The 26,092-nt window shown below is 40.1% G+C and overlaps 5 protein-coding genes across 9 annotated transcripts; 4 read left to right on the top strand and 1 right to left on the bottom strand.

Annotated features, from left to right (window-relative positions):
- Positions 1-124: 124 nt before the first annotated feature.
- On the top strand, positions 125-4,506 carry LOC135350765 (uncharacterized). Of its 2 annotated transcripts, none has more exons than XM_064549597.1 (2): positions 125-286; positions 376-4,506. In XM_064549597.1, the coding sequence occupies exon 2, from the start codon at positions 410-412 to the stop codon at positions 4,361-4,363; it is 3,954 nt and encodes a 1,317-aa protein (XP_064405667.1). In that variant the 5' UTR covers positions 125-286; positions 376-409; the 3' UTR covers positions 4,364-4,506. The 2 variants fall into 2 exon arrangements, with proteins under 2 accessions (XP_064405667.1, XP_064405668.1); XM_064549598.1 differs by having other exon boundaries at positions 191-274.
- A 2,510-nt stretch (positions 4,507-7,016) lies between these two features.
- Positions 7,017-8,411, top strand: LOC135350794 (indoleamine 2,3-dioxygenase 2-like). The gene has a single exon (XM_064549632.1). The coding sequence runs from the start codon at positions 7,091-7,093 to the stop codon at positions 8,348-8,350; it is 1,260 nt and encodes a 419-aa protein (XP_064405702.1). The 5' UTR covers positions 7,017-7,090; the 3' UTR covers positions 8,351-8,411.
- A 1,878-nt stretch (positions 8,412-10,289) lies between these two features.
- On the top strand, positions 10,290-11,739 carry LOC135350793 (indoleamine 2,3-dioxygenase 2-like). Its single transcript, XM_064549631.1, has one exon. It carries the CDS (start codon positions 10,373-10,375, stop codon positions 11,630-11,632), a length of 1,260 nt encoding a protein of 419 aa, XP_064405701.1. The 5' UTR covers positions 10,290-10,372; the 3' UTR covers positions 11,633-11,739.
- Positions 11,740-13,009: 1,270 nt separating this feature from the next.
- On the bottom strand, positions 13,010-14,970 carry LOC135350795 (tryptophan--tRNA ligase, cytoplasmic-like). The gene is made up of 8 exons (XM_064549633.1): positions 14,741-14,970; positions 14,507-14,615; positions 14,320-14,439; positions 14,090-14,272; positions 13,824-14,037; positions 13,586-13,759; positions 13,400-13,540; positions 13,010-13,316 (listed from the first exon to the last, which is right to left on the bottom strand). The coding sequence occupies exons 1-8, from the start codon at positions 14,862-14,864 to the stop codon at positions 13,152-13,154; spliced, it is 1,230 nt and encodes a 409-aa protein (XP_064405703.1). The 5' UTR covers positions 14,865-14,970; the 3' UTR covers positions 13,010-13,151.
- A 64-nt stretch (positions 14,971-15,034) lies between these two features.
- Positions 15,035-25,884, top strand: LOC135350810 (DNA excision repair protein ERCC-1-like). 4 transcript variants are annotated; one of them, XM_064549652.1, is made up of 9 exons: positions 15,035-15,503; positions 15,807-15,910; positions 17,041-17,140; positions 17,357-17,433; positions 17,607-17,706; positions 17,948-18,019; positions 18,082-18,150; positions 18,415-18,525; positions 19,517-19,659. In XM_064549652.1, the coding sequence occupies exons 1-8, from the start codon at positions 15,078-15,080 to the stop codon at positions 18,484-18,486; spliced, it is 1,020 nt and encodes a 339-aa protein (XP_064405722.1). In that variant the 5' UTR covers positions 15,035-15,077; the 3' UTR covers positions 18,487-18,525; positions 19,517-19,659. The 4 variants fall into 4 exon arrangements, 3 of the variants coding, with proteins under 3 accessions (XP_064405722.1, XP_064405724.1, XP_064405723.1); XM_064549654.1 differs by having other exon boundaries at positions 15,361-15,503; positions 15,804-15,910; XR_010399277.1 differs by lacking the exons at positions 15,035-15,503; positions 15,807-15,910; positions 17,041-17,140; ... (2 more) ...; positions 17,948-18,019; positions 18,082-18,150 and adding exons at positions 23,099-23,258; positions 23,503-23,656; positions 23,895-24,010; positions 24,672-24,921; positions 25,827-25,884 and having other exon boundaries at positions 18,517-18,639; positions 19,517-19,670.
- The last annotated feature ends 208 nt before the right edge of the window (positions 25,885-26,092 follow it).

The following is a 26,092-nucleotide window of genomic DNA, read 5'->3' as shown; positions in this document are numbered from 1 at the left end:
AGAGACTATAATTATACCTTGGATTCTAATAGTTAAAATTGTTATATTGGTGTCAGTGCATGTGTGTTCATATCATTTAACTGCATGTATGGCAAGACAATGTGTCTAGGAACAATGCTTTTGCCTTATACCTTATGTTCTGATTCTAGTATTGTCACACAAGATGCCTAAATGGTAATTTCATTGTTACACATGAAGTACATAGACAGACTGTACTGTATCTAAATACTGGACAGCAGTGACAATCAAGTTCTAAAGATTGTGGCTTGAAAACGTAATGATATAGGTGAGCTGTATACCATCACAATGTGTTTTTAGGCTAAGGCTACTAAACCTAATAATTATGGTCAATATTGTTCACTTTTTAACGTGCAGCTCGACATGCCAGAACTTCTACACTGCTAACAAAATGCTCAAAGAAAGAGCCACTCTCAGACTCTTTGTCCTCGCCACCCTCACACTGTGCTCTGTGTTCTCCAATGCTCACATGATCTCTGTCACTGCTGATAGGAACTGCAGTAAATCTTGTCAGACATTGGATATGGCTTTGCAGAATATACGTTCCAATTCTACTCTACAGTTAGAGCCAGGGACACACACTGTAAGAAGTAGCTATAATGTTTCTGGAAAAACTGATTTGAGCATTGTTGGTGACCTAGGCAATAGTTCGGATGTGATCATAGAGTGTGATGATTCTTTTGGACTGATTTTCGTGAACATCCAGAGGCTGACTATCACTGGAGTAGTTATTCAGAATTGTGGCTTCACAGGATTCGATCGTGTTTCAACTCTTTTCGTTTCAGTTAAACTTTCTGTAGCTGCGTGTTTTCCACCATTATTCCAATTTTCAACTGGTATAATGCTTGTAGACATTCAGAATTTGGTGATGGAGAACACTGTCATTCAAGAGAACGAAGGTTTTGGATTGGTTGGAATTAACATCGTTGGATATTCGAGATTTTCAAATGTTGACTTTATTTCAAACTATCCCTCCAACAATTCAGTATGCAATTTCAGAGTAACACTCTCTACTGGCGGCTCTGGGGGAGGTCTCTTCTTGCTCTACCTTGACTACATAGAGGAGTCAAAAAATATCCAAGCTGAAAACTCAACCTTTACGTTTGAAAATGGGAACATAATGAACAATTACAACTGCAGACGAGACCCCTTCACGGTTCTATACAACAAATTGTCAAGAACGTTAGGCTCGACATTTGCTCTGAACACAAGTATAGCAGGATCAGGAGGTGTGAGTGTATCTCTCGGACAAGCAAGGTATGGGGTCAATACTCGATTTGACCGCTGCACGGTTATCAACAATTCAGCCTTGTATCATAATGCAGGTATGAATGTTCTCTTGTACAATATAACACAAAGGAGCAACATTATTATTCAAAACTGCATATTTCGCAAAAATGGTGGTCTATTTTACAGAGGTGGCAGAACATTTCCTAACAATGGTTTAGATCCGTTTGGTGCTCTCAGTATTGCTTTTTTTGTACCAATTCCAACAGATTTCGATCTTTTTCGATTTGATCCAGTCATTTCTGTTATAGACTCAAGCAAAGTGCAAATAGAGAACTGTTCTTTTGTTCACAACATAGCTTTGTCAGGAAGTGGTCTGCTGATTTTCTCGTTTACAACCGCAACTGTATATACAGATGATTTGATTACAATAAAAGACTGTGTATTTCGGAACAATAGTGGAAACTTTGGTAGCGGACTGTTTATAACTGAACTAAGTTATAGTGCTTTTGAATCACGACTAAGCATAATCATCGATTCGATTCTCATTGAAGGCAATCAACCACTGTTGACTTCTTTTGGGACAACAACAACTCAGTTTGAAACTTATTCTGCAGCAGAAATCAGCAACGTACGAGTGCATTTTATTGGTAATAATACTTTCACTCAAAACGACATGACGGCTTTGTCTACTAGAAGTGCTATTTTGGCGATGTCTGGATATGTTCTCTTCTCTCACAATAGTGGAGTTAATGGTGGTGGCTTACATTTGGAGAGAGAGTCGTACGTTGTTTTTATCAACCAAACAGAACTGGTGTTTGAAAACAATAGTGCCATTGTAGTAGGTGGGGCAATATATGTTGATTTCAGGACTATTCGCTCGAGTGATTACGATTGCTGGTTGTTTTTTGAAAAAGTTGACGTTAACTGTAATGTAGACAATAGCTGTTCAATACCTAACAACAGGCACATAATAAAATTTTTAAGAAATGTTGCTCCGTTAGGTAAAGCAATATTTGGTTCAAACCTTTTTGATTGTCCTTGGAGAGCAAATGAAAGTATCAGTATCCTAAACATCACCGACATAAACTGCTCCAGTATTAGTCACCTGAATCCACAAGAATTACCTGTAGTTTACGATCCACCATTAGAACCAGATGATAATGTAACAATCAACACTTTTCCACTGTTGCTAACTACAACACCAGAAGAAAATTCCTCTTCACCAATCATATTGGTTAATGTGATTGTTGAGCCAGGACAACCATTTGTAATACCCCTGAGTGCCTACGATAGATTAAGCAAACCTGTACCTCTTACGATATTCTCTCAGATAAATGATAGTGCAGCATCGGCGACAATTGGCGCTAGCAACAGACGACTACTTTCTGGAGGAGAGGAAGCATTCAGTAATGTTTTTATCCGTGTGAATGGAAGTGTGGGAGGGCAGTATAGCGTTAGCCTCACTTCGAACGAGGTATCATTGGTGGCTACATTCACTGTATTTGTGACTTTGAGAAACTGCTCTGCTGGGTTTACATACAATGAAACGACAATGAGTTGCCAGTGTGATATTTCATTGTACTTGAATGGCGTCATGTGCAACACAAATCGTAGCATATCTTTTGAAGTAGATAATTGGATAGGGATTGACGAAAGAGGGTTTTATATACAGGCACCTTGCATTCGAAATTTTTGTAAAGGTCATACCTCGGTACCAATAGTGTTTTTATCGAAGCCTGATACCCAGTGCAGGAACCATCGCTCTGGTCTGCTGTGTGGGGGGTGTGCTAACAACTACAGTCGTGTATTAGGAGGAACAGAATGTGAACTCTGTACCAACAATGATTACTTGGCCTTGATTGTTCTGTTTGCTGCTTTGGGAATCATCCTTTTTGTTATTCTTGCTTTGTTTAATGTGACAATTACTGATGGTTTTGTCAATGGCTTCATCTTTTATGCAAATATATTCAGTGTGTACACATCGATGTTTCTTCCAGTCATGGAAGTTAGAGGTAGACCACCTCTTGCTTTAATCTCTTTCTTGAATCTGAACTTAGGAGTCAAGTCGTGTTTTTACGAAGGAATGACTGAACTTGATCTGGTTGGTTTGAATCTAATTTTCCCCTTGTATCTGATGGTCATTTTTGTCGCCTTTGCTCTGTTTGGAAAGTATGTCACGTACGAAAGAGTCTCAAACTTCTACTGCAAAATACGTATCACTCATATTTTTGCAACCCTCCTCTATATTTTTTATGCTAGTGTAACGGAAACGTGTGTAGCCATTCTTGCATTTGTTCCGATAACAATCAACCAGCAAGAGGAGCAAATCATTCGATGGGGACGCGACCCAAATGTCATATATGGCCATGAAATTCATGGAGTTCTAGTTGCCGTAAGTTTAATACTGCTTGTGGTTCTACTTCCCTTGCCAATTATTTTATTAGTTCCCAAGATTTCTTACCAAGTGCCATACGTAAAGAATTATAAACCGGTTATTCATGCCTTCATTGCTCCCTTCGCTCCTAATAGAACATTTTGGGTCAGCTTTCGTCTTCTTTTCCGTGTATTGATATACGCCATCTCAGCTCTTGGGGTGAACAAAATGCAGCTTGTTATTATGTCTTTCTGTATAACTTCCATAACACTTTTGCAAGCATATTTGAAACCCTTTGCCAATGCAAGTCGAAACATTGTGGATACTTTTCTGATGTTAAACCTCACCCTATTTTCAATAGCTGCAATACAGCTCTTCGATATACCCTTAACCAAAGAATTTCATACAATGACTTTTATGCTCATCTTTATATACATCTTCTCAATCATGCTTGCTTTTTTTTTCACTCACTGTGTGTTGAAGAGATTCCAGTGCTCAAACAAACCGTACACAAAGGTTATAGAATGGATTAGTGGCAAGCTTCAAGAAATGACGGAGTGGTTTGAAAATCCTCGCTACTGTTGCTCAAAGGAAAATCTTAATAAAGATCCAATTGAGATGTCTCTCAGTATCAGAAATAATGTCATAACTCATTCTAGTGTTGAAATACATCCTGCTAGTAGTCTTCGTGAGTGTTTGTTGGAGGATTTACCAGCTAAAGCACAGAAAAAGAGGCTATAAGTTTTGAACATAATTATAATAATAAATATGTGCTATATGGATCTATTTATATGCTCATTTGTATGTGTGTGTTAACGTTTTTGATTCGTTTTACTGATGTGTGATTATACTTTTTTCTGGACAGGTTAAGTTTGGCTAATAGATTGACTGGTCTGACACGTTGGAAAATAATCCTAATCCGTGAATGCACCTCAGTTACCCTTCCAAAGCTAAAGGGGCCAGACAATTTAAGCACATTGCAGGGACTGGAAGGACCAACATACTAACATCATTTCATCGTAACAAATCCCCCCCCTCCCACACATTATTAACCTCAAACCCTATTATGTCCGTTTAACTATGAACCTAGGCTATTATTTGGTCACTAACAGGAAGCTTCAGTGAGGTTTCAGTCAAGGAGGGCACACATCCCAATGTTAGCGTGCTAAGAACACCTGTTGCTGCTCCGGTGCCCCACCTGAAGGATGGAGGTTGGCAAACGATCAATAGTCAGTTGGCCAGTTCTAGTCGCTTGAGTTGCCGTATCCACACAGGTTAAAACACATGATACGGGTATATTGGGTGACTGCATGCCTCGTTAATTATTAGAGATTCGTATACATAATTATAATACAGTGTAACCAACAGCATAGTTACGGTTTACCACAATTGGTTACCTGTGAGGTTTTGGCTATAATGAGGCAGCTTCATGTTCAGCGTAGTCAGACACAGAAGAGAGATGCCATCCATTATTGAAGACAAGATAGGTCAGTGAAGCATGGCCTTTATTCAGAATTCTTGAGCCAGCATCTCTGCATCACTACAATACGTAATAAAGGTTAGAGCCATCAGCATTTTACGTCTGGGATGAACTGTGATTTTTCACCCATCTTATATTGAATTTACAAATTCCATTACGTATAATTTTTTATAAACATAAATGTACTTGTGAAAGTGCGTACAAGCACCTATTTTTCTTGCCAATTAGGGCAATCTTGTGACACATTCTCATCCTTACTGCCTGTACCTACCCTGTGTGCATACCGTATATAGCAGTCGTAGGGTAAATATTCGTTATTTTCGTAGGCAAGCTGACCTCCACGAAATATTTACTCATGAAAATCACCGTTTATACGAGTTAAGCGAATTTTTTACCCCACGAAAATTACCTGCTATAAAAAAAATGGTAGAAAAATTCGCTCACCAAAATTGCTTTCGAAGAAATTAATTATGTGATATAGTTATAATTAACCTTTTCTTTGCTGCAGTTTTGGGTCAGTATTTAGACCACTTCTCTCCTTCTTCAAACACTCCATGCAGTACGCTCCCATTTGTCATATAAGGCACTATCCTAGAAACAACGGGTTTGGCATCTAGACACTCCATGCAGGGGCATCATGTGCATGAGGGTGGTAATCTCACTCATCACTGGAAATTCAAAGACCTAAAAATGAGATGGTAACCCAATATTGATTTGCAGCTAACTTATCAGTCAGTCACGTTTGAAAGATAAAACGCAATACTAAGTACACATACATGTTCAATACATGTAGAAGAGAAATCGGGCAGGTCAGGCAGTTTCACAATAACCAGTATCAGTGACCCTGGGGCCTGGACACGGAGGAAATCAGTCCAACTAAAAAACATTCCATAACGACACCGCATGATATGTAACATAGACAATAAGATGGCAGCTGAAGCGGACAGCTACATGTAGAGATGGGAGGTTGATCAGAACGTATAACGCTTTTGTAAATTAGTGATGCGAATGCAATGAAGCTGAGCATTCTCGGCTCTGAAACATATTTAGCTAAGACACAAGTGTCCAGCCTATATTCAAACATTCTACAGTGTTGAACTGCAGCAAGTGATGAGGTAGCCTCGAATCCAGGCCGATTAAAATACGTATTTTAGTACTGTATCATCTATGATTACTGCGGTTTTCAGAGTTCTTTCTCCAATGTCTAGAGCGGAAGTCACTGGTCACGTGATATTCCCAAACATTTAAGGTTGGACAACATCACGGGAGCACAATATTGCTGAGTCAGGCAAGTTTTTTTACATGAGTTTTCATTTACAGACAAAATTATTCATTACTAGTTATCCAGAGAAGTCTGAAATAAGAGTGTAGCTTCTCAGTATTATATAAGGAACTGGTTGAAGTGACTACCCCGGTCTGCCTACTCATTTTGTGTTGCTGCAAGCTGATGTCAGTGATGAGTTATATAGACAGTAGAATCTCTCTCTCTTAGCTCCAGACATCCAGTCCTGTGTTACTAATAGTAGCTCACAAAACTATTGGAAGTGCTTACAATCTCAAGGATAGCTTCAGTGGTGATGCAAAAGGCTTGCAAAGGCTAGGCTATTTCCAAGGTTGATTTTCTCCCAAATCATGTATTGGAAAAAAATCGGTTTAGAATGAAGCTAGACTTCAATCTTGTTACGTAACGGTTCACGTGACAGGTACTTCCGCTCTAGACATTGGAGATGCAGAACTCTGAAAACCGCAGTATGCTGAGTTGGGGTTTGGAAGTTCAGGGTGCGCGCATGCGCACCCTGAACTGCGGCGCACCCTGAACTTCCTATACATCATCCTATTCAATCTCAGGAGGAACTTCCGTATTAGATCACAGATCGGGTACGTAGATCATGGGATAATTACAGAGAATGCATGTATGCTCCAGTTGACACTTCTATATAAATCAGCCGAACAGATAATTTTTATACTGTTATAATTATACCTTCAAAATGACTAAACAAGTGAAACTAAGTGATTTTGATGTCTCCGAGACAACTGGCTTTGTTGCAACTAAACCACCTCTCAGAAAACTGCCAGGAGAGTATTTCTCATCTTGGGAAGACACTTGCACCAAGATTCCAGCGCTCATCGAGAACAAGGAACTCCGAGCAAAGATCGATGCATTACCAGAGAGACAGTTCAATAAAGAAACCCTAGAGTCTGAGGAGGAATGGAAAAGAGCTTACGTCTTATTAACGTTCTTGAGTCAATCCTACATCTGGGCAGAGGGTGAAGCTGGAGTCATTGACACCCTTCCAAAAAAACTGGCTGTACCTTGGTATGCTGTGTCTGAGCATCTTGCGATGAAACCAGTTGCTACATATGCATCTGTTATACTCTACAACTACAGTCTGCGAGATCCTAAAGGAGGAATGACTGCTGACAATTTGGTGGCTGTTTCTACCTTTACAGGAACAAAAGATGAATCATGGTTCTACATGGTTCATGTGCTTGTTGAGCTTGCTGCTGTTTCTGGGCTGAAGGCTATAGAAGGTGCTTTCGAGGCAATGAAAATGCAGAAAAATGAAAAACTGAAAAATGAGCTTCAAAAAATTGAAAAGGCAATTGACAATATGCGGAAAACTTTGCAAAATATGTACAACAAATGTGATGCAGAAGTGTACTATTGCAAGGTTCGTCATTTTCTTTCTGGTGCACAGGGTAACCCTGCATTTCCTAATGGAGTAATTTACGAAGGTGTGGACAACAAACCTCATTTTTACAATGGAGGGTCGGCTGCTCAATCAAGTAGCATTCCCTCGTTTGATGCATTGCTAGGAGCCAAGCACCCTGGGCCTGAAAAAGATCCAACATTCATGAGGAAGATGCGTGAGTATCAACCAAGGAAACACCGAGACTTTCTCGTTGCTATTGATACCCAACCATCGTTGAGAGAGTACATAAAAAAATCTCAAAATTCTGAATTGATCAAAAAATACAATTCTGCACTGGAATCTCTTATAAAGTTTCGACGCAGCCACATGCGACTTATTGATATTTATATCATTGAACAGAGCAGGAAATGTAGGGCCACAGAGGCTACTGGAACGCATGGTACTTCGGTGGACCCTGGTAAAGATGAGACGGCTGTTGGTATACCAGTGAAGGCCTTGGCATTTACTGGAGCTGGTGGGACTCCAGTGGAAACATTCCTGAAACAAGTTAAAGATAGTACTGAGTCAATAAAGATACCACTACCAGTATTTTAGACTACTAGTTAAATTATCATTAGTGAATACATGTACATATTATAATTATTTATTTCCATTGTGTAGTGCCGTTGTGCATGAGCGAATGCTTACCGCCGTTAAGACTATTCGCATGATAAATATCTAGCCTCGTTCCCAGGCCGATCCGTCTCCAATTGAACGCTAGGTCGACTCCTAGGGGAGCGAGGCTCAAGACTCTCAGGAGAACATTGTAGATATAATTATACGAAAGGTTTCGCTAATAAACTGGATAAGAAAAGCATCATTATACAGTAAATTAACCAAGATTTAGAACATTCTAGATCAGTGGCGTAGCCAGGGGGTGGTAAAAGGGGCAAATGCCCCCCCTTTTTCTGGATCTCTACTACTCTGCTCAAGTTATTGTATCTGATTATCTTGCTGAGCACTCCCTTTCTTCGGAATCTTGCTGCAGTTAGCTAGCTAGTAGGCAAGCAAAACGATTTAGTCTCTAAACTGTGAGCTATTCTGGTCTAAATCTATAGACAGTTCTTGTTCTTTGCTAAGGCCACTCCAAGTGACACTCTGGTTTCTGGTCCTGAAGTTTTTCTAATTGCATGCGGGCGGGCGGCTTTTCTCATTATGTCATTATCAATTTCACCTCATTATTTTGCAAATGAATATCATTATCACACTATTTTGTACCACATGGACCATTCTGCGCATGCGTAGTAGAAATAATGAGATAGAAATCCAATAATGAGATAGAAATCCAAGAATAAAATCTGATGCGGGCGGTGGACCAGAAACCAGAGTATCACTTGGAGTGGCCTAAACTAGCTTCAATAACATTAGGCCACACCCAACTAATAGAGAAGTCAATTATGATGTCATAATTAAGAGGCGTGGCTTCCAGTCAAAATTTCGGCGCTGCGCGGCTGATAAGTTTTGCCCCTCTTCCAAAAAATCCTGGCTACGCTCCTGTAGATGTATATTTAAGTTATAAGTTAAAGTTCATGGGGTAGATCTAGTACTGTAAACAGCTGTGAGTTTAGGTCATGTTTATCACATTAAGTTACAAATCCACGCAGCATCCTTCACATGCACTTGGCTGGTTCAGGTCAAATCAGGTGTTAGAATAGGTAGCGCCATGAGAGTTACCATAACTAAATAAATGTGTTACCATAACAAATGTGATGCCTTCCATGCATGTGTGTGTTATGTATAGATCTATATAAGCACAAAAACGGAAAAGCAATAATTATAAATAACCTATAACATTAAACATCTGGTTCCAGAGACAACAAAGATTTGTGTAGTTTTGTTTTCAACATAGCATAACTATGTTGATAATTAGTGTCTAGTTATACTATCAACATCCATATAATGCACACAAGTATTATCTTTATAGTGCATGCTGTATATATAGTGTAGCTAGCTCAAATGAGATTAGTGAGAGGTGATTGATTTACACTGTAGTAGAGATATGAATTTTCCAAGCATACACCATACAGCATGCATTATCACGATTATTATAATGCATAAACTTCAGCACATAACCACATATACATGCACAATGAAGAATATACGGACTACATACAAGTGAATAAACACATTTCACCTCTAATTTTTAGGCTCGAGCTAAATTCATGAAATGTGTTCTTGTCTATAGTAACACTAACAGTGCATGTGGACTTGTTGTCCTTAAATCCAGGGTTTATATGCCCCCCTCCCCTTGGCTTTCTCTCTGGCTCTTTTCAGGTTTAGAGAGGCTGACTGCGTGCAGCCAGTTGTGTCAGCTGACATTGACATGCTTGCTGAAAACTACTAGCATATTATTACACCATAGATCAGATCACTGTTGTCCTCAGTTTTTATATGTATTTAACAGGTAAAGATCATTAACTCCAATTGTAATAGTTTAGCCGGCGCATGCGCGTTGGAAATTTCCCACCTCCTTGATGTGAGTGTTATTCACAGAGACTGCACTTCTGTGGAGTTGGCAAACTGAACTATATAAAGCTGAACAACATATCATTACTAAACTAAAAAAAAACTTTAAAGATGACTCAACAGCTCAAACTAAGTGATTTTGACATTTCAGAGACAACTGGCTTTGTTGCAACTAAACCACCTCTCAGAAAACTGCCAGGAGAGTATTTTTCATCTTGGGAAGACACTTGCACCAAGATTCCAGCGCTCATCGAGAACAAGCAACTCCGAGCAAAGATCGATGCATTACCAGAGAGACAATTCAACAAAGAAACTCTAGAGTCTGAGGAGGAATGGCAAAGAGCTTACGTCTTATTAACATTCTTAAGTCAATCCTACATCTGGGCAGAGGGTGAAACTGGAGTCATTGACACCCTTCCAAAGAAACTGGCCGTACCTTGGTATGCTGTGTCTGAGCATATTACGTTGAAACCAGTGGCTACGTATGCATCTGTTGTACTCTACAACTACAGTCTGCGAGATCCTAAAGGAGGAATGACTGCTGACAATTTGGTGGCTGTTTCCACCTTCACAGGAACGAAAGATGAATCATGGTTCTACATGGTTCACGTGCTTGTTGAGCTTGCTGCTGTTCCTGGGCTGAAGGCTATAGAAGATGCTTTCGAGGCAATGAAAATGCAGCATAATGGCGAACTGAAAAATGAACTTGAAAAGGTGGAAAAATCAATTTGCAGCATGCGAAAAACATTGACAGAGATGTACAAACACTGTAGAGCTAAGGTGTTCTATAATGATATTCGTCCTTTTCTTGCTGGTACAAAGGGTTTTAAAGAAGCATTGCCCGATGGAATCATTTATGAAGGGGTGGACAGCAAACCTCGTAGCTACAACGGAGGATCTGCCGCTCAAACAACCAGCATTCCCTCGTTCGATGCATTGCTAGGAGCCAAGCACCCTGGACCTGAGGAGGATCCAACATTCATGAGGAAGATGCGTGAGTATCAACCAAAGAAACACCGAGACTTTCTCGTTGCTATTGACACCCAACCATCCTTGAGAGAGCACATTATACAATCTCGAAATGTTGAGCTTATACAACAGTACAACCGTATTGTGGATGCTCTCTATGAGTTTCGACATGGTCATATCAACCTCATTAATACCTACATCATTAGACCAAGCGAGAAACGTAGTTTCGAGGCTCCAGGGGCTAACGGAACAGAAGGTACTCCAGTGGACCCTCCGAATGAGGCTGTTGGTACACCAATGAAGGCTTTGGCTTTCACTGGAACCGGAGGTACTCCAGTAGAGACTTTTCTGAAGCAAGTTAAAGACAGCACAGTCTCAATGAAGATACCACTACCAAAATAACTTATTAGCCTGTTTGTTGTTAATTTCCGTGTGTATTTTGCTGCTAATTTTTATTGCAATAATTTTTGTAGTTTCAAGTGGCTGAAAAATAATTGTCGGGTAGATTGTGATTTTAAAATAAGCTATACATACCGTGCACATATATAGCATCTTATTTTAAATTTAGCGGATTGCTCAAAATAATTATATAGATTTCGCGCGGATTTTATTTTTGAGGATATAATTATATATATATAGAGAGAGGTTCAAATGACTACACCTCTATAGTATACAATACCGGAAGTAAATAATGAATCCCAAATTTTGAGATTTGAGGTCAATCCGTGAAAACCGTGAAATTTTAGTTTTACAAAATAAAGCGCTATAATTACGCGGTATAATAAAATAAATAATCAGAAAATTAGCTAAATCACAAGGCATAATTATATATACACCTTGCACAATAAACGTTCATAGTATACTAAGTCATTTGCTATCCGCCATGACGATTGCATGTACATGCATATACACATATGCAAGTTGTATTTATATTCACGTGCTGATCTCTGGCACATAGGAAAACTAATTTCTGGTGCAGTATACATAATATGATTAATAGTGACAATTGATTATAGCTGCACTTTGACTTGTAATTGGAGCCATGCATCTCTACATGTCAGCATATTTCTATATATAGGGTCACATACATTCCAAATTCGCTTTTTAACAGACAGAGAGTCTAGCTATCATAATACATGTATAATTGTTAATATTCTTACACAATGTTGTTGCTGATTCTGATTGCTAACTGGCTGGTTCAGACTCTAACTATGTTGTGCGATTTTGTCTTAGTAAACTCGATCATGGCAGTACAAACAACACATAATTAAAACAATCACAAAAAGCACTTGAGACCTTTAACCACAATACACACTTAATTTACATAACAACATTGATGCACAGAAGTCACATGCATATACAGTTATATAATAATATTATATTTACACAAGGTCATTTTCAATATGCTATCAATATAATTATAAACAAGCTGTGTATAGTACTAAATTGCAAATGTGGCACAATTGAAAGCTTTCCCTGGGATTGTCCCTGGGATTGTCCCTGGGTTGGTCCCCATGCAGATAATTAGTGTAAGTGATCTCACAAATGGCATGCATGATTATCATTGCCCTATGGACATTAATTAATAATCATATGTCAACATGCACATTCCCATGCATATTATACAATCGTAATAATATATTTAATCGATCTTTCAACAAAAATCATGTGGCTCATGCAGTCTATTATCATGACTATAATTTATACCAGTATATGTATGCAAAGCCAGAAATTCATCTCGGACTTGGGGTCAACACTTGTTTCTTACTGGCTGTTCACTTCATTTTTAATCATATAAATCCATGCATTCGAACAACTGTATATATAATATGCATAGCCACTATAATTATGTAATAATAATTGTCATCACTCTTATCATGCTAATCTATTCTATATATAAGTTGAGAATAAATTGTTCAAGTCACTCTGCTGCTCTAAATGTCAGTGGTCGATAGCTCATGAAAGTCTTGACGATATCATCAGTGACTTTCTTCCTCCTCTCCTGATGCTTACTTACCAGAGCTTGGAGTACTGAAATCAGCTCTTTCTTTAACTCTCCCGTCAACATACGACCACTCTCATACTCCTATATAATCAATATACAGGGTGCATGGGGCTGGTGTGCAATCATGCATTTACTTGTTAGAAAGATGCATGCACAATATATACCTTCTTGATATGAGTCAACTTCTCATCATCTTCGAGGAAAAATGTGAGGTACTGGTAGGAGATGTCAAGTTCTGTGTTCCCCCCAAATTCTTCATGTTCCTCCTTTGTGTCCCGTCCTCCAGAGAAAGCATACTTGTTGATCTGCCAAAACAGCAACCTTATATAATTATAATATGCACGGTATACCTTGTTCTTTATTTGGTCCATAGTATCAGTCAAAAAGATGGAGGAGGTGGGATCAGATGCGCTCATTTTTGACTGGGGCCCTTGCAGCGCAGGAAAGAATGAGGAGTGAATGATTGCTGGCTTGTGGAAGCCAAGACGAGGAGCTATATCACGAGTCATCCTAAAGTATGGATCCTGCATGAGTGTGCAAATAATTATAATGATACAGTAGCAAGATAATAATTAATATGGTATCCACCTGATCAATTGCACAAGGAATTAGACACTGTACGTCTTTGCTCTCCCCAAAGATCTTTGGGAAAGTGGTGCTGAATGAAGGTACAGCTTGGACTGCAGGGAAGCTAATCTTTCCAATGCAATCGGAGTCCTGGAAACCAAAGATTCCCTTTGCCTGGTTTACAGTCACACACTTTTGTGCTCGAAGGATGTTCTTGTAAAAGCTTGGCTCAGTGCTGCAAAGAAAAGAGTGTTCAATTTTTAGAAATACTTTTTTGTTGATCTCACCTCAAGTAGTCAATGTCTGAGAAAATGAAAGTTTTCTCAATGTCAAACCCACAGGCTATAATGTCCTTGGCATTCTCAAATGCCAGACGATGAGCCTCCTCCACAGTGAGGTCCTTCCAGAGAAACTTCTCATCGTCCGTCATTTGGACCACAAGCGGCACGTCAAACACATCCTGGAGGTACCTGCAGAAATTAAGATTGTAAGATGATTGGTGTAATTTGTGTCATACTTGGTGAACATGAAAGGAATGAGATGTCCCAAATGCATGGACTCAGAAGATGGTCCTCGTCCTGTATAGAGGTAGAATGGCTTGTTACTAGAGTACGCATCCAGAGTTCCAGCCAAATCTCTGTGTGCAAAGCAAAAGGAACAAAGACGCTTGAACTGATTATTCAGTAGATATAATTATCTTTAACCTGTGTGAGAAGAAAATCCCTCTCCTCAGAAAGTGATGAGGCTTTTGGCCAGTTACAGACTCAATCCTTTGCATCATGTCACCATCAATTCTTTGACTTCCAAATTGCCCTGCATGCATATATACATGTACATGCATGTACATTTGAAACGATATACTCCACACTCCTGCATACATGCAATGCGTACAATAATCTGCCACACAACAGTTAAGGTAGCACACAATCCTCGCTTACTGATAAGTTTTTCATAGTCAATTCCAGTCTGTCCTTCTCCTGCATGAGCCACCCATGGAGTAACTACCTGCTCTTCACTATCTTCTTGCTGCTTCACTTCAGTTTGTGCTTGCTCCTCTGCCATGTTTGTTCGAGTTTAGTTTGAGTTATGCTCTGCTCTTTAACAAACAGTTAGTTACAGTTCAATTGCTTCAACATGAGCTCTGCACATGCAATGGTGGAAGCTAGTTTCTCACCACGCCCTCATTAGGTGGAAAATATCACATGTACGGTTAACGATCTTTATCTAATTTCAACAGTAGTAATAATACAATCAACTTGGAGATCTTTACCTAAGATGAGTCAAGAAGGTGCTGAAGAGAAACAGCCCAAAGCAACCAATGCTAAATTCATAGTCCCCTCAATATGTGTCATAAAGGAGGCTGAAAGGATTAGCTCAAGGAAAGAAGCTTCCCTCTTCAAACGAACTAAGACGCAACCACAGGCTAACGATGCTTCGACCCCACACAAAGAAGTTCGTTTGACAAAAGACTTGCCGCCTCCAGCGGCCACAGAAGTAGAGAAAGTTAAAACATTCGTGAAGACCCCCCACATACATACGACAGATGTTCGAAGTGTTACTACACAACCTTCATCTGTAGCCGGTGTGTCAAGCACATCAAGAGACATCACAGAGAAAGTAAGAATACTATCTAAAAATGAAGATGGAGCTACACCACGCAAGCCTTGCAATCCTCGGGCAATCCTTGTTAACATTGTACAGGTAACAATATAATTATTGTAAGTAGTTGCTATAATCTATCCGTGCATGCAACCTGCTTGTATTGAATGTAGTGTAACGGTCGCCCTAACCCAACAGTGGCTGTAGTAAAGAGGTTACCTTCTTTGAAACACATGTTATAGAGACTTTGGGCCAGTATCCTTCATACAATAGACTAGCCTCGTCCCCACTCCCACTTCCGCTTCTTATTATGGGCGAGGCCTGTGTAGAAGGCTAAAAATAGACAGGCTTCTTGTCAACAACTCGATACACTTCTCCCCCTCTCCCTCACACACGAACCAGTAGAAGAACAATCCTGTGATGAAGCATGTTCGTAATGTGCCCTGGGAACTGGGAGACATTGCACCTGACTTTGAACTAGGGAGGACTGTGTGTGCATTATTTCTGAGGTAATTGTGTAGCATCGTTATTTAAACCCCATTGCACTGTACCACCATGCATTCATAATTATGACTTTTTTCTACTGCAAATCACAACCAGGTGTTTCACTAAATCACCCCCCGCCCCCTTATCCCCCCATGTACGCTATCACTCCCTGCACCCTGACTATATCCATCACCCCCGCCCCCTTATCCCCCAGTGTCCGCTATCACTCCCTGCACCCTGACTATATCCATCACCCCCACCCCCTTATCCCCCAGTGTACGCTATCACTCCCTGCACCCTGACTATATCCATCACCCCCGCCCCCTTATCCCCCAGTGTACGCTATCACTCCCTGCACCCTGACTATATCCATCACCCCCGCCCCCTTATCCCCCAGTGTACGCTATCACTCCCTGCACCCTGACTATATCCATCACCCCCGCCCCCTTATCCCCCAGTGTACGCTATCACTCCCTGCACCCTGACTATATCCATCACCCCCGCCCCCTGACTATATCCATCACCCCCGCCCCCTTATCCCCCAGTGTCCGCTATCACTCCCTGCACCCTGACTATATCCATCACCCCCACCCCCTTATCCCCCAGTGTCCGCTATCACTCCCTGCACCCTGACTATATCCATCACCCCCACCCCCTTATCCCCCAGTGTCGGCTATCACTCCCTGCACCCTGACTATATCCATCGTCCCCACCCCCTTATCCCCCAGTGTCCGCTATCACTCCCTGCACCCTGACTATATCCATCACCCCCACCCCCTTATCCCCCAGTGTCCGCTATCACTCCCTGCACCCTGACTATATCCATCACCCCCACCCCCTTATCCCCCAGTGTCCGCTATCACTCCCTGCACCCTGACTATATCCATCACCCCCCACCCCCTTATCCCCAGTGTACGCTATCACTCCCTGCACCCTGACTATATCCATCACCCCCCACCCCCTTATCCCCAGTGTACGCTATCACTCCCTGCACCCTGACTATATCCATCACCCCCACCCCCTTATCCCCAGTGTACGCTATCACTCCCTGCACCCTGACTATATCCATCACCCCCACCCCCTTATCCCCAGTGTACGCTATCACTCCCTGCACCCTGACTATATCCATCACCCCCACCCCCTTATCCCCCAGTGTACGCTATCACTCCCTGCACCCTGACTATATCCATTGTCGATTGAAAGAGCTTGGCAAACAGTACGAGCTCAGGATACTGCTAGTCTATGTGGACACGGTAGGTCCACTGTGTGCGTGTGCGTGTGTATAGGTGCATTGAAAAAATTAAACAGAGATACTTGTAATAAATACATACCGGTACATGTATTATGTGTACTCGTTTTAACTCGTTAATGATAGTTCATTTCACCATCACGAAAGCTTCATTGTCAAAAGCTTGTCAGTTTAATAATCACTAGCTGTCCTCTCTGTTCACCATGACAACTTCCCCCAGACTGAGAGCCACCATGCTCTGCAAGAACTGACCAAGATGGCTCTACTGGCTGACCTTACTCTCATACTGGCTTGGAGGTAATATTAAATAATCTGTCAAAAGCCTTATTCTTAAGTTGGTGTGTGAAGGGAGTTGTGTGTTTGGGTGACGAGTGACGATGATCACATCTTTCCACGTATTAAATAAAGACTCCCTGAAGTACAGAGATGACACGCTCAGTTGTTTCACCTATAGCTTTTTTCCTTTGTAGCCCAGAGGAGGCTGCACGATACCTGGAAACGTACAAGGCGTACGAAAACAAGCCCCCAGACTTGATCATGGAGAGGACGGACAGTGACTTCTCCTCAAGGGTGAGATATTAGCAGTTCTATAGCCATGCAGATAAGTATACGTATAACATTACTGGTACAGGTATGTGGAAAGTAACTATACAAATCAGTTGTATCAATTTAACCAGGTTAGCGTTTTAGTAGTCTCTCACTAGGCAATCAAAAATATCGCTTAAGTGAAGTGAAATTGCATGCTATCATGAATATAGCAGTCTTCTCCTAGAATTAGAGTACGTATTATTGTATACCCTCTTTTTTTCAGGTGATTGACAGTCTGACTACAGTCAAGAAAGTGAATAAGACTGATGCTGCAACACTGCTCAATAATTTCAAGGTAAGCACTGCGTTTATGGGCATATGAACTACTCAGACTCAAGTTGCATGTTAATCTTACAGACAATGGAGAAACTAGTCCAAGCCTCCAAGGAAGAGTTGACGATGTGTCCAGGACTGGGGCCACAAAAGGTGACTAGCAGTGATAACCCTTATAGCATTGGATCCCTCTTTCTTATTACCATGAGTAATATTGCTCCTAAATAATACCCAATAGTTAATGTTTTTAATGCGTGACAATTTATTTATGCCTTCGTAATATTATAGCCTCGATTCCAGGCCGCAATGAAAGAAGAAAGACTTTGCAAGGGCCTGAAGTCGAGGCTAACCTTCATGTAGAGCTGTAACAGTAGTGGTAGTTTTTTTGATTAGCCATTCCTTTATTCCATTCTGCAGGCTCAGAGGCTGTATGATTTGTTCCATGAACCATTCCTAAGAACTAAGAAGAAGTCAAAAACAGACCTCTAGTTGAAATGCCCTATTGCACATGCGTGGTTTGGAGAGAATGTGGGTGTGGTGACTGTTTGCTATAAAAATGCAATTTTAGTCATGTAATTGTACAAAACTACTAAAAATCTATAGTGAGAGTATACGTTGCTAAAGTGCAGAGATATAAAATGGGTGAGTTATGCATTTGTCTATGATAAGCACCAGAAGATAGATCTAATAATTATAATTATTACAAATCAAGAAGTTGCAGAGCTATAAAAAATTCAATGGGGCTAAAAATGTTGTGTTGCTGAATGTTACTGTAGTCTAGTATATATTTGCACAACCAATCAATTCAGTCTACAATATGTGGTTAAATACCTAAATGTAGAGTATACATTCTCATAAGTGACACGTCACACCACCTATACATGGATGGTTTGTAGTTTATAACTATTGTATTTTGAGAATTTGTGTAGGAGGCAATTGCATTTAACGGATGCTTAACTGTTTGTCATTATAGCAATGTATGCATAGGTAGCTATAACGATAGCTATGAGTTAAGTGATTGCTATCATAGAAAGTGTTCATTATGACTGTTCATTTAATATCACTGGACATATTTATTTAATGCTAAATCCTAATTAAGTACATTAGTTAATAATTACATTAGTTCGCTATTAATAGAAATCATGCCCTTTATATATTTATATGGACATTTCGCACAGAAGTATAGGAAAATAATTACCACATGCAGAGATGGAATCACTGCCTTTGGTAATCCTAGAGATTAAATACGGTACACATCAGTAATCACTGCATGGTAACTGCCTTTCCCTCATCCATCCAAATACATATAAGTATATAATTATAGGCCCAGTGGTAATTTTGTATTATTTTACACAAATTTATTTGTCACTCGTCAGTTTGTGATCAATCAAAATTTCCACACAATCACACAAGGTCAAAACCGATATGTATAGGGAATAGAATTGCATGAAAATATTATTTTAATCAGACACTAAGTACATGTAGTAATTTTGAATTATTATACTTTTATGCTGTGCAGGAGAGAGCTGTGACTGCTGCAAGATTTGCTGCTACAGTACTCCATATGGGACAATCTTCGCATTAAGTATCACGGTTGTGGGTCTGGTTGGGTTCCTGTCATCCTCTATATACAGTATCATTCTCGTCAGTCAGACTACAGCACTCTCAAATAAGTGAGTCTTGTAAATAAGGGACCAAAAATATAAGGCACCCAAAATACATGCCATTTTGGATATTAGACTACTCCAAGTGACTACATAGTTTCAGCTCCAACGTGTGCATGCATTGCAACTTCCCTGATTTGTGGATATTGCCTACTTGCATGCACATGCGCATGCAGTAACATAAAATGCCATATGCTTGCAAGGTGTCATGTTCAAGTTGTAATGTGAGCTCCTTTTGTATGTGTATATGGGAGCTTTTAGTATCGTAGCCTAAAAAATTTTGAGACAGGTACAAGGGCGTAGCAAGCAAGTTGAGAGTGGTGAGGCCAAATATAGCAAAAAAAGGTCAACTGCGTGACTCCATTACCTCAATGCTCCAAGATTACCCTAAAAATTGTGCTATAGTAATGAAACTAACTATATTGACGAACATTACCAGGAAACCAGAACGCTAATGACGACCATTACCTACCTAGCTGCTAAAAGTGGTCCGGCCAAAACCGAACTAGCCTCACCGACCACTTGCTATGGCCTTGAGATATCACACAATTTTATAGAGGCATATAATTCTAAGCCATCATTTATACTTGCATGTGCAGTGGTACCATTATGTGTGCATCCATGAGATATAGGTTTAAACGACAACATCTCAGAAAGAGGTTGTGTTTTAGCAGACTAACATGTAGACAGTAACTGAAGAGCTTATAGGTGGCCATTTTCACGGGCTGTTTTAAACACGGGTTGAAACACATCTCTATGATACAATAATTATATAGATGGTTTGAACACCTTCTTCAATGATTGTGTGAACGGACAGAATAGACAGGTACTCTAGCATTGTAGCTTGCTTTTATAGTGTGCTACTGTATCAGAAACAACTCCACTCAAGTGCGATGAAACTTCTAGTATGTACCAGTAGTATGTACCAGAAGCCTTTTGTCCTAAATCTTTGAAGAATGTAACAGCACAGTTTTCCACACGGTTTGTGTACGTGGGTTATAGCCTTTGAAGCCTTTTAAAGCATGCTGCAATAATAAAGTGTTTAGTACACACATCACATACCTATTGATTCAATTCAACTTCTTAAGACAATGAGCGTAAACTGAGATTCAAGGGAGAGGTGGATGACACAATAGAGCACACAGGTTTAAATTTGTTGGTGTAGTTTTCCTGTGGTGTCTGATTCTATTCATAGCTAATTCCATTAAATTTACTGTATGGGCTCTAAAATTGAACATGGCGCGTACGTGGTTATTGGACGATCAAGTATTTAGTCCCTCATAACAAAGAGTAGGAACTGTTGTGATATACCCCCACATAATTATTACATGTTGATTGTTTGTAGGGTGCTGTAACTACTTCAATACTGAACACTACCCACCAAAGCTTCGAGTCGGCATGTAGAGCATGCATGTGCATTTCCTTTCGCTGATAGACGATTGTGTAACTTCATTTACTTCCTTCATTTGGCAGACACTACGCACACTTTATATTATAGACATGCTATTGTTGTCAATGTTGTGTCTTATTTCCATAACTACGCTACAACTTGCATTCACATCTTATGTAGAGAGTTACCCAGTAAAATTAATATGTAGGTATTTAAAAATGGGTAATTCTGGTAGCCAGCTGGCTAGGGTGTGTTGCTACGCATGTGAATGTTGTGCAACAAAGAGATACTGTTTCTATCAAACCTATTATGTTTCACAAATTACATTTTAACTGTCCCGCATATCACTGCCTATATGCTGTGAACTGACAATGTACAATTATCAATGTACTGAAAGTGTTTTGTACAACATGTTTTTACATAGTATTCAGCGACACTTGTCTAGACACTTCTTAGAACAAAAGCTTATTTTACATGTGTCTAACATCAAAGGTTGCCCGTCTTTTAGAAAGTCACCAGACTCATTATTATGCCTCAAGGCGTAGAGCCGCACGAGGGATAGGGTAAACTGACTGTGTGTGTATGTGTGTGTGTGTATGTGTGTGTGTGTATTCTAGCTGTAACTGCTGAACGGTTGCAATTCAAGGAAAACTAACAGCAGCCACGTTCTCTTAGATTTAAGTGTCAGAAAAAAGCTGCAAAAGCTGTACAGCCAGAGAGCAGCAGCCATTGCAAACTTTAACCTATTGGAGATGCGCCCCTTTTTTCTACGCATGCGCATTCAATCCCACATGTGAGATCCTGAGACATTAAATACTTCTTTTCATGAGGTCCTGGTAAGCCACGAAACATTACAATGCTACCATGTAGATACTCAACTATTTCTCTTAACTACTTAAACCCCTTTTGTATTATGACAGGAAATGTAAACTTCTACATTGTGATCTACAATAACATGCATGTACGCGCGCAGTTGCTTCTATATCCTTTAAGATCATACAACAACCTATCAGATAAATAGGCTTCTGTTTCCATTAAGCTCCTCTCCTATAATGACTGTGTGGAATTCATTGGCTATCAGCAATAATATAATGTACGAAGCAAACTATAATTACCTCTTCTATAACACTCCAATAGTTTTAAACTTTGAACGAAAACAAAACATGGCGAGAGGCATTAGCACAGCGCAGTTTGCAGCACTCGTTCTGTTGTTAGGTAAACTTATAGTGTGGCAATTAACATAAACGTGTGTCCTAACTATCCACTAGTATTCTCATCGTCGTACATCGAGACTGTGGACTTTCATATTTGACATTTCCCCGGGCTGTGAAGCACACTTGTATTTAGATCAGCACATAATATTATGTTGTGTCTTGTAATTCGATAAGTGCTATCTATACACAGCCTCCAATTCCTAAACTTGGCACTAGGTGGTGTTGTCTCCACCTGGCCTAATACATGATCTTTACATTGCATTCCGAGTACGTCTGCTTAATTCCTGAAGCCACAATAGATTATTAATGTGTAAACAACAATAATAGACATGTGTTGGCGGTGTTGCAACTGTTGGTATTTGAACTAGTTAATTAAATAAGGCAACACACGTACTAAACACCCACTCAAAACCACGGCAACACTGCTCTGCCAACCCAGAGTGGTGGGTCACAAAGGAGGCAAAGAGGTGGCTATAGAACATATTGTTGTGGGCTTGCTAATGTTAGGTTGCTTTCAAAAAGGTTGGTAACTATGCTGGGTGTTTGGGTAGGTTTCAGGTGGTGTTGGTTTTGTTTATGTGCTTACAATAACAATTTTAGTTCGTATTAATTTCTTGCTATCCAAGTATGCGTGGCCTAGTGAATCACTCTCAGTCTGAGTATCAATCACATGCACTCACTCTATAATACTGTACAGTATAGTGCATGTAGGAATTTCTGTGAGCTACTCCTAAAGTAGGAATGTAATATCTATTTAGTAATCATTTACGCGCTAATCCAAACAGTTTATATATGCAAATTTCCAATGTTTGTCCACTCTATCCTCCATACAGCACGATCATCCTGGCACCCATAGTTGGTGGTATCGCAGGGACCACCTTATTCCCCCTAATTCTGGCTACCATCTTGGCCTACTGTGTTACTGGCTACGTGAGGGACGAACTCTACCACCCCTTCGTAAAGGCCTGTGTCGGACAAATGTGTAATGTATGGGTAAGTGCATACATGTATACTGGTATACAACTAGCAACTTTCCTATTGATAGGGCTCTGTGCTTAGATCTGTGAATGGCCCGTTATAAGTGGACAACACAGTAACAGTGTATAAAACAGTTGATGTAAAAGGTCATCAAAGTAATAAGCAAAATTTGAGGCTCCCACAGAATTCCCTAGCAACAATAATATGTACCACCCCAATTCTTAGCCAGGTATTTTCTTCACATGATTTCCCCTTGTAGTCGATTGTGCTGACGTTTGTCTACTTTCTCCTGTGGCTGTTGCTAAGTGTGGGACTGACTCTTTTGGTGACCCTCTATGTGCAGCTGGCTTGGGCTTGCCCTCAGGTCACCAGTGACCCCACTGGAACATGTTTCAGCTTCGAAGGTGGAACAGGTGAATGGTGTATTATGAGTTTTTGCATCGTATGCAAATTGATTCAAAAGAGTACAGTTATACCAATTCGGGGCTGGTAGAGATGTCCCAAAGGGGCTTTTATTACAATCATTTTAGGACATTTCACTGCCTTTTGGACATTATACATTTAACTCCTAGACTACTTAGATTGCAATCGGCTACTACGTAATTTATGTATATGTTTTTTAATTGTAACGCGGGTGTTGGTGTTTTGAAGGTGCTGCTATGGAGGTGTGTGTACGAGAGCTGGACGTACTATGCAGACAAGGACTCACCATCGGACTAGCCTTTGCCATCTCACTCGGCTTCTCTATTGTCATCATTATTGGCCTGGTACGTTTGAGAGTGGCGCAAAGTTTCTCTTATAGTAGACTGGGAATATTTATTAATAGCCCAGCTCTTACTAATAGTTTGTACCTTATAGTGCAATTAAAGAGGGCATGTAAGTGACTACCGTATAGCGGGTTATTTTTGCGGATCGCCCAAACTAAACAGTTCGAAGATTTTATTTTTGAGGATAGAGGAGGTTCAAATGACCACACCCATACAGCAGAGAGGTTAATTTCAATACTGGGTGTAAACCAATTTTCGAGGCACTAAATTTTCGTGTTTCTGGGTCAATCCTCGAAAACCTCGAAAATGTCGTGCCTCGAAAATAACCAGCTAGCTATACGGTATCTAGTACATGTAGCGATCAAAATCCATTGGCAGATGAATGTGCATGTGTGGAATTTGCATGAAGTTCTGCACTTCATGCACATTCATGCACGTTCTTCTGCCCACGATTTGAAATTGAATGTTTCATTTTGCTGTTGCATGCCCTCTCTTCTTATTTTATGATGCACGTGGTTTTCTTAGACGTCATTTCGGACCCATTTCTCTAAAGTCAAATTAGAGATTAGATGTGATTAAAATTGCACCGTCCAACTTGAATGTTGCTTGAGCACAATTTATAGTGTGTCATTGAATGAACTTGAATAACTGTCTTTTGCAGGTAATGATGCTCATGATCCAGGCAGGTAACCTCATCAGTGTGAGAGAGAGTAACAAGAGATCATACAGACCGGGAGGGGACTACTAACACCAAGTACAGACTATAAAAGACTCTATATTTGTGCCTGCATGTTTGTCACTGTGTCTTCCATTTTGTGTCTCTGAGATTCGGCTCGTAGCACTTTATAATGGACCACTTTTTTGAGATTCTCTCTTTCTTAATTATGTTTACCAGTTTAATACCATTGCCAGTTTAACCCTTTCCCCGCTTTAGCCGACTATAGTCGGCATGGCTACTGATAAATTTCAAAAAATCGTTGTGCACGCTGTGTTGGAGCTATGCACACACTGCAGGTACCAGCACATGCGCATTGAGCTGCTCTTCCACGTGGTATTTTTAATATTTTGCTTGGAGGTACGGTTCGATCAGAATTGTCGAAAGAAAAGTGACCGTTTTATAATTGCTACAAGATCTTTGTAGTACAACCTCAGGGAGGTTCTAGGGAAGCTAGAGAGTGAGAATATCGATGCCTATGGCCTTGTAGAGTGAGAGGACAGTGACTGGGATCATAGCTAGGTAGGAAGCTTCCTTTCAGAGGTCAAGCTAAAAAGAAAGAGCATGAGAATCCTGAGGAAGACGCACTTGAGGTGGACCATCTTCCTGAACCTGGTAAGTCACTATAGAGTAGCATTTGTAGTCTTGATAGCTTCACTATAGGTTTGTTTAGGCTAGTTAGTACAACAGTGGACATCATGAGCCACCATTAAACTTATAAACCTGTGTGTAGGTGAAGAAAATATTTCCCGGGAAAAGGGCGTCTGCCGATAGAACCTCAAATACAAGTTTCTGCAGATCCTGATTGAGTCCTGAGTCAGCCATGTCACCGTGAGAACATTCTGAACACTTATATCATGTGTTCAGTCACTTCGTAACATCACACAATATTGTTTGTGTACATAATTATGAATTTTTGTTAACAATTGTTATTTGTGGGGTGGTGGTTGGTTGCTAGGCAACAATGATGATTCCATGAATGCGACAGGTCCGGTTCTACCTGTGGAACTTTGTTACAAGTGTTTTTAATATACGGTTCATGAGTTATAAATTTTTTAAACAAAATATGCGAATATTCACTTTTAATTAAAGCAGGGAAAGGGTTAATACCATTGATTTTAATTGACCGAGTACATAATTTATATTAATTGACTGTCGATCTACTTGATTAATTAATCATCAGTACTAGCTGCATGCTCTGTAGTGAGTGTAAGTTTTAGCACACATTGGGCCAAGTTTTGCATAGTATAGGGTGGCATGCATGCATGCATGTGTTGTACATGTGGACTTTCGAAACAATAGAGCCTTATACGTGCATAATCTTGATATTCATAATACCTATGTATACGAAAGTGAGTGATATTCAT

Source organism: Halichondria panicea, chromosome 17 (assembly GCF_963675165.1).
Source record: "Halichondria panicea chromosome 17, odHalPani1.1, whole genome shotgun sequence".
In the NCBI taxonomy this organism is placed as follows: Eukaryota; Metazoa; Porifera; class Demospongiae; order Suberitida; family Halichondriidae; genus Halichondria; species Halichondria panicea.
This window is presented reverse-complemented; position numbering and strand designations above follow the sequence as displayed.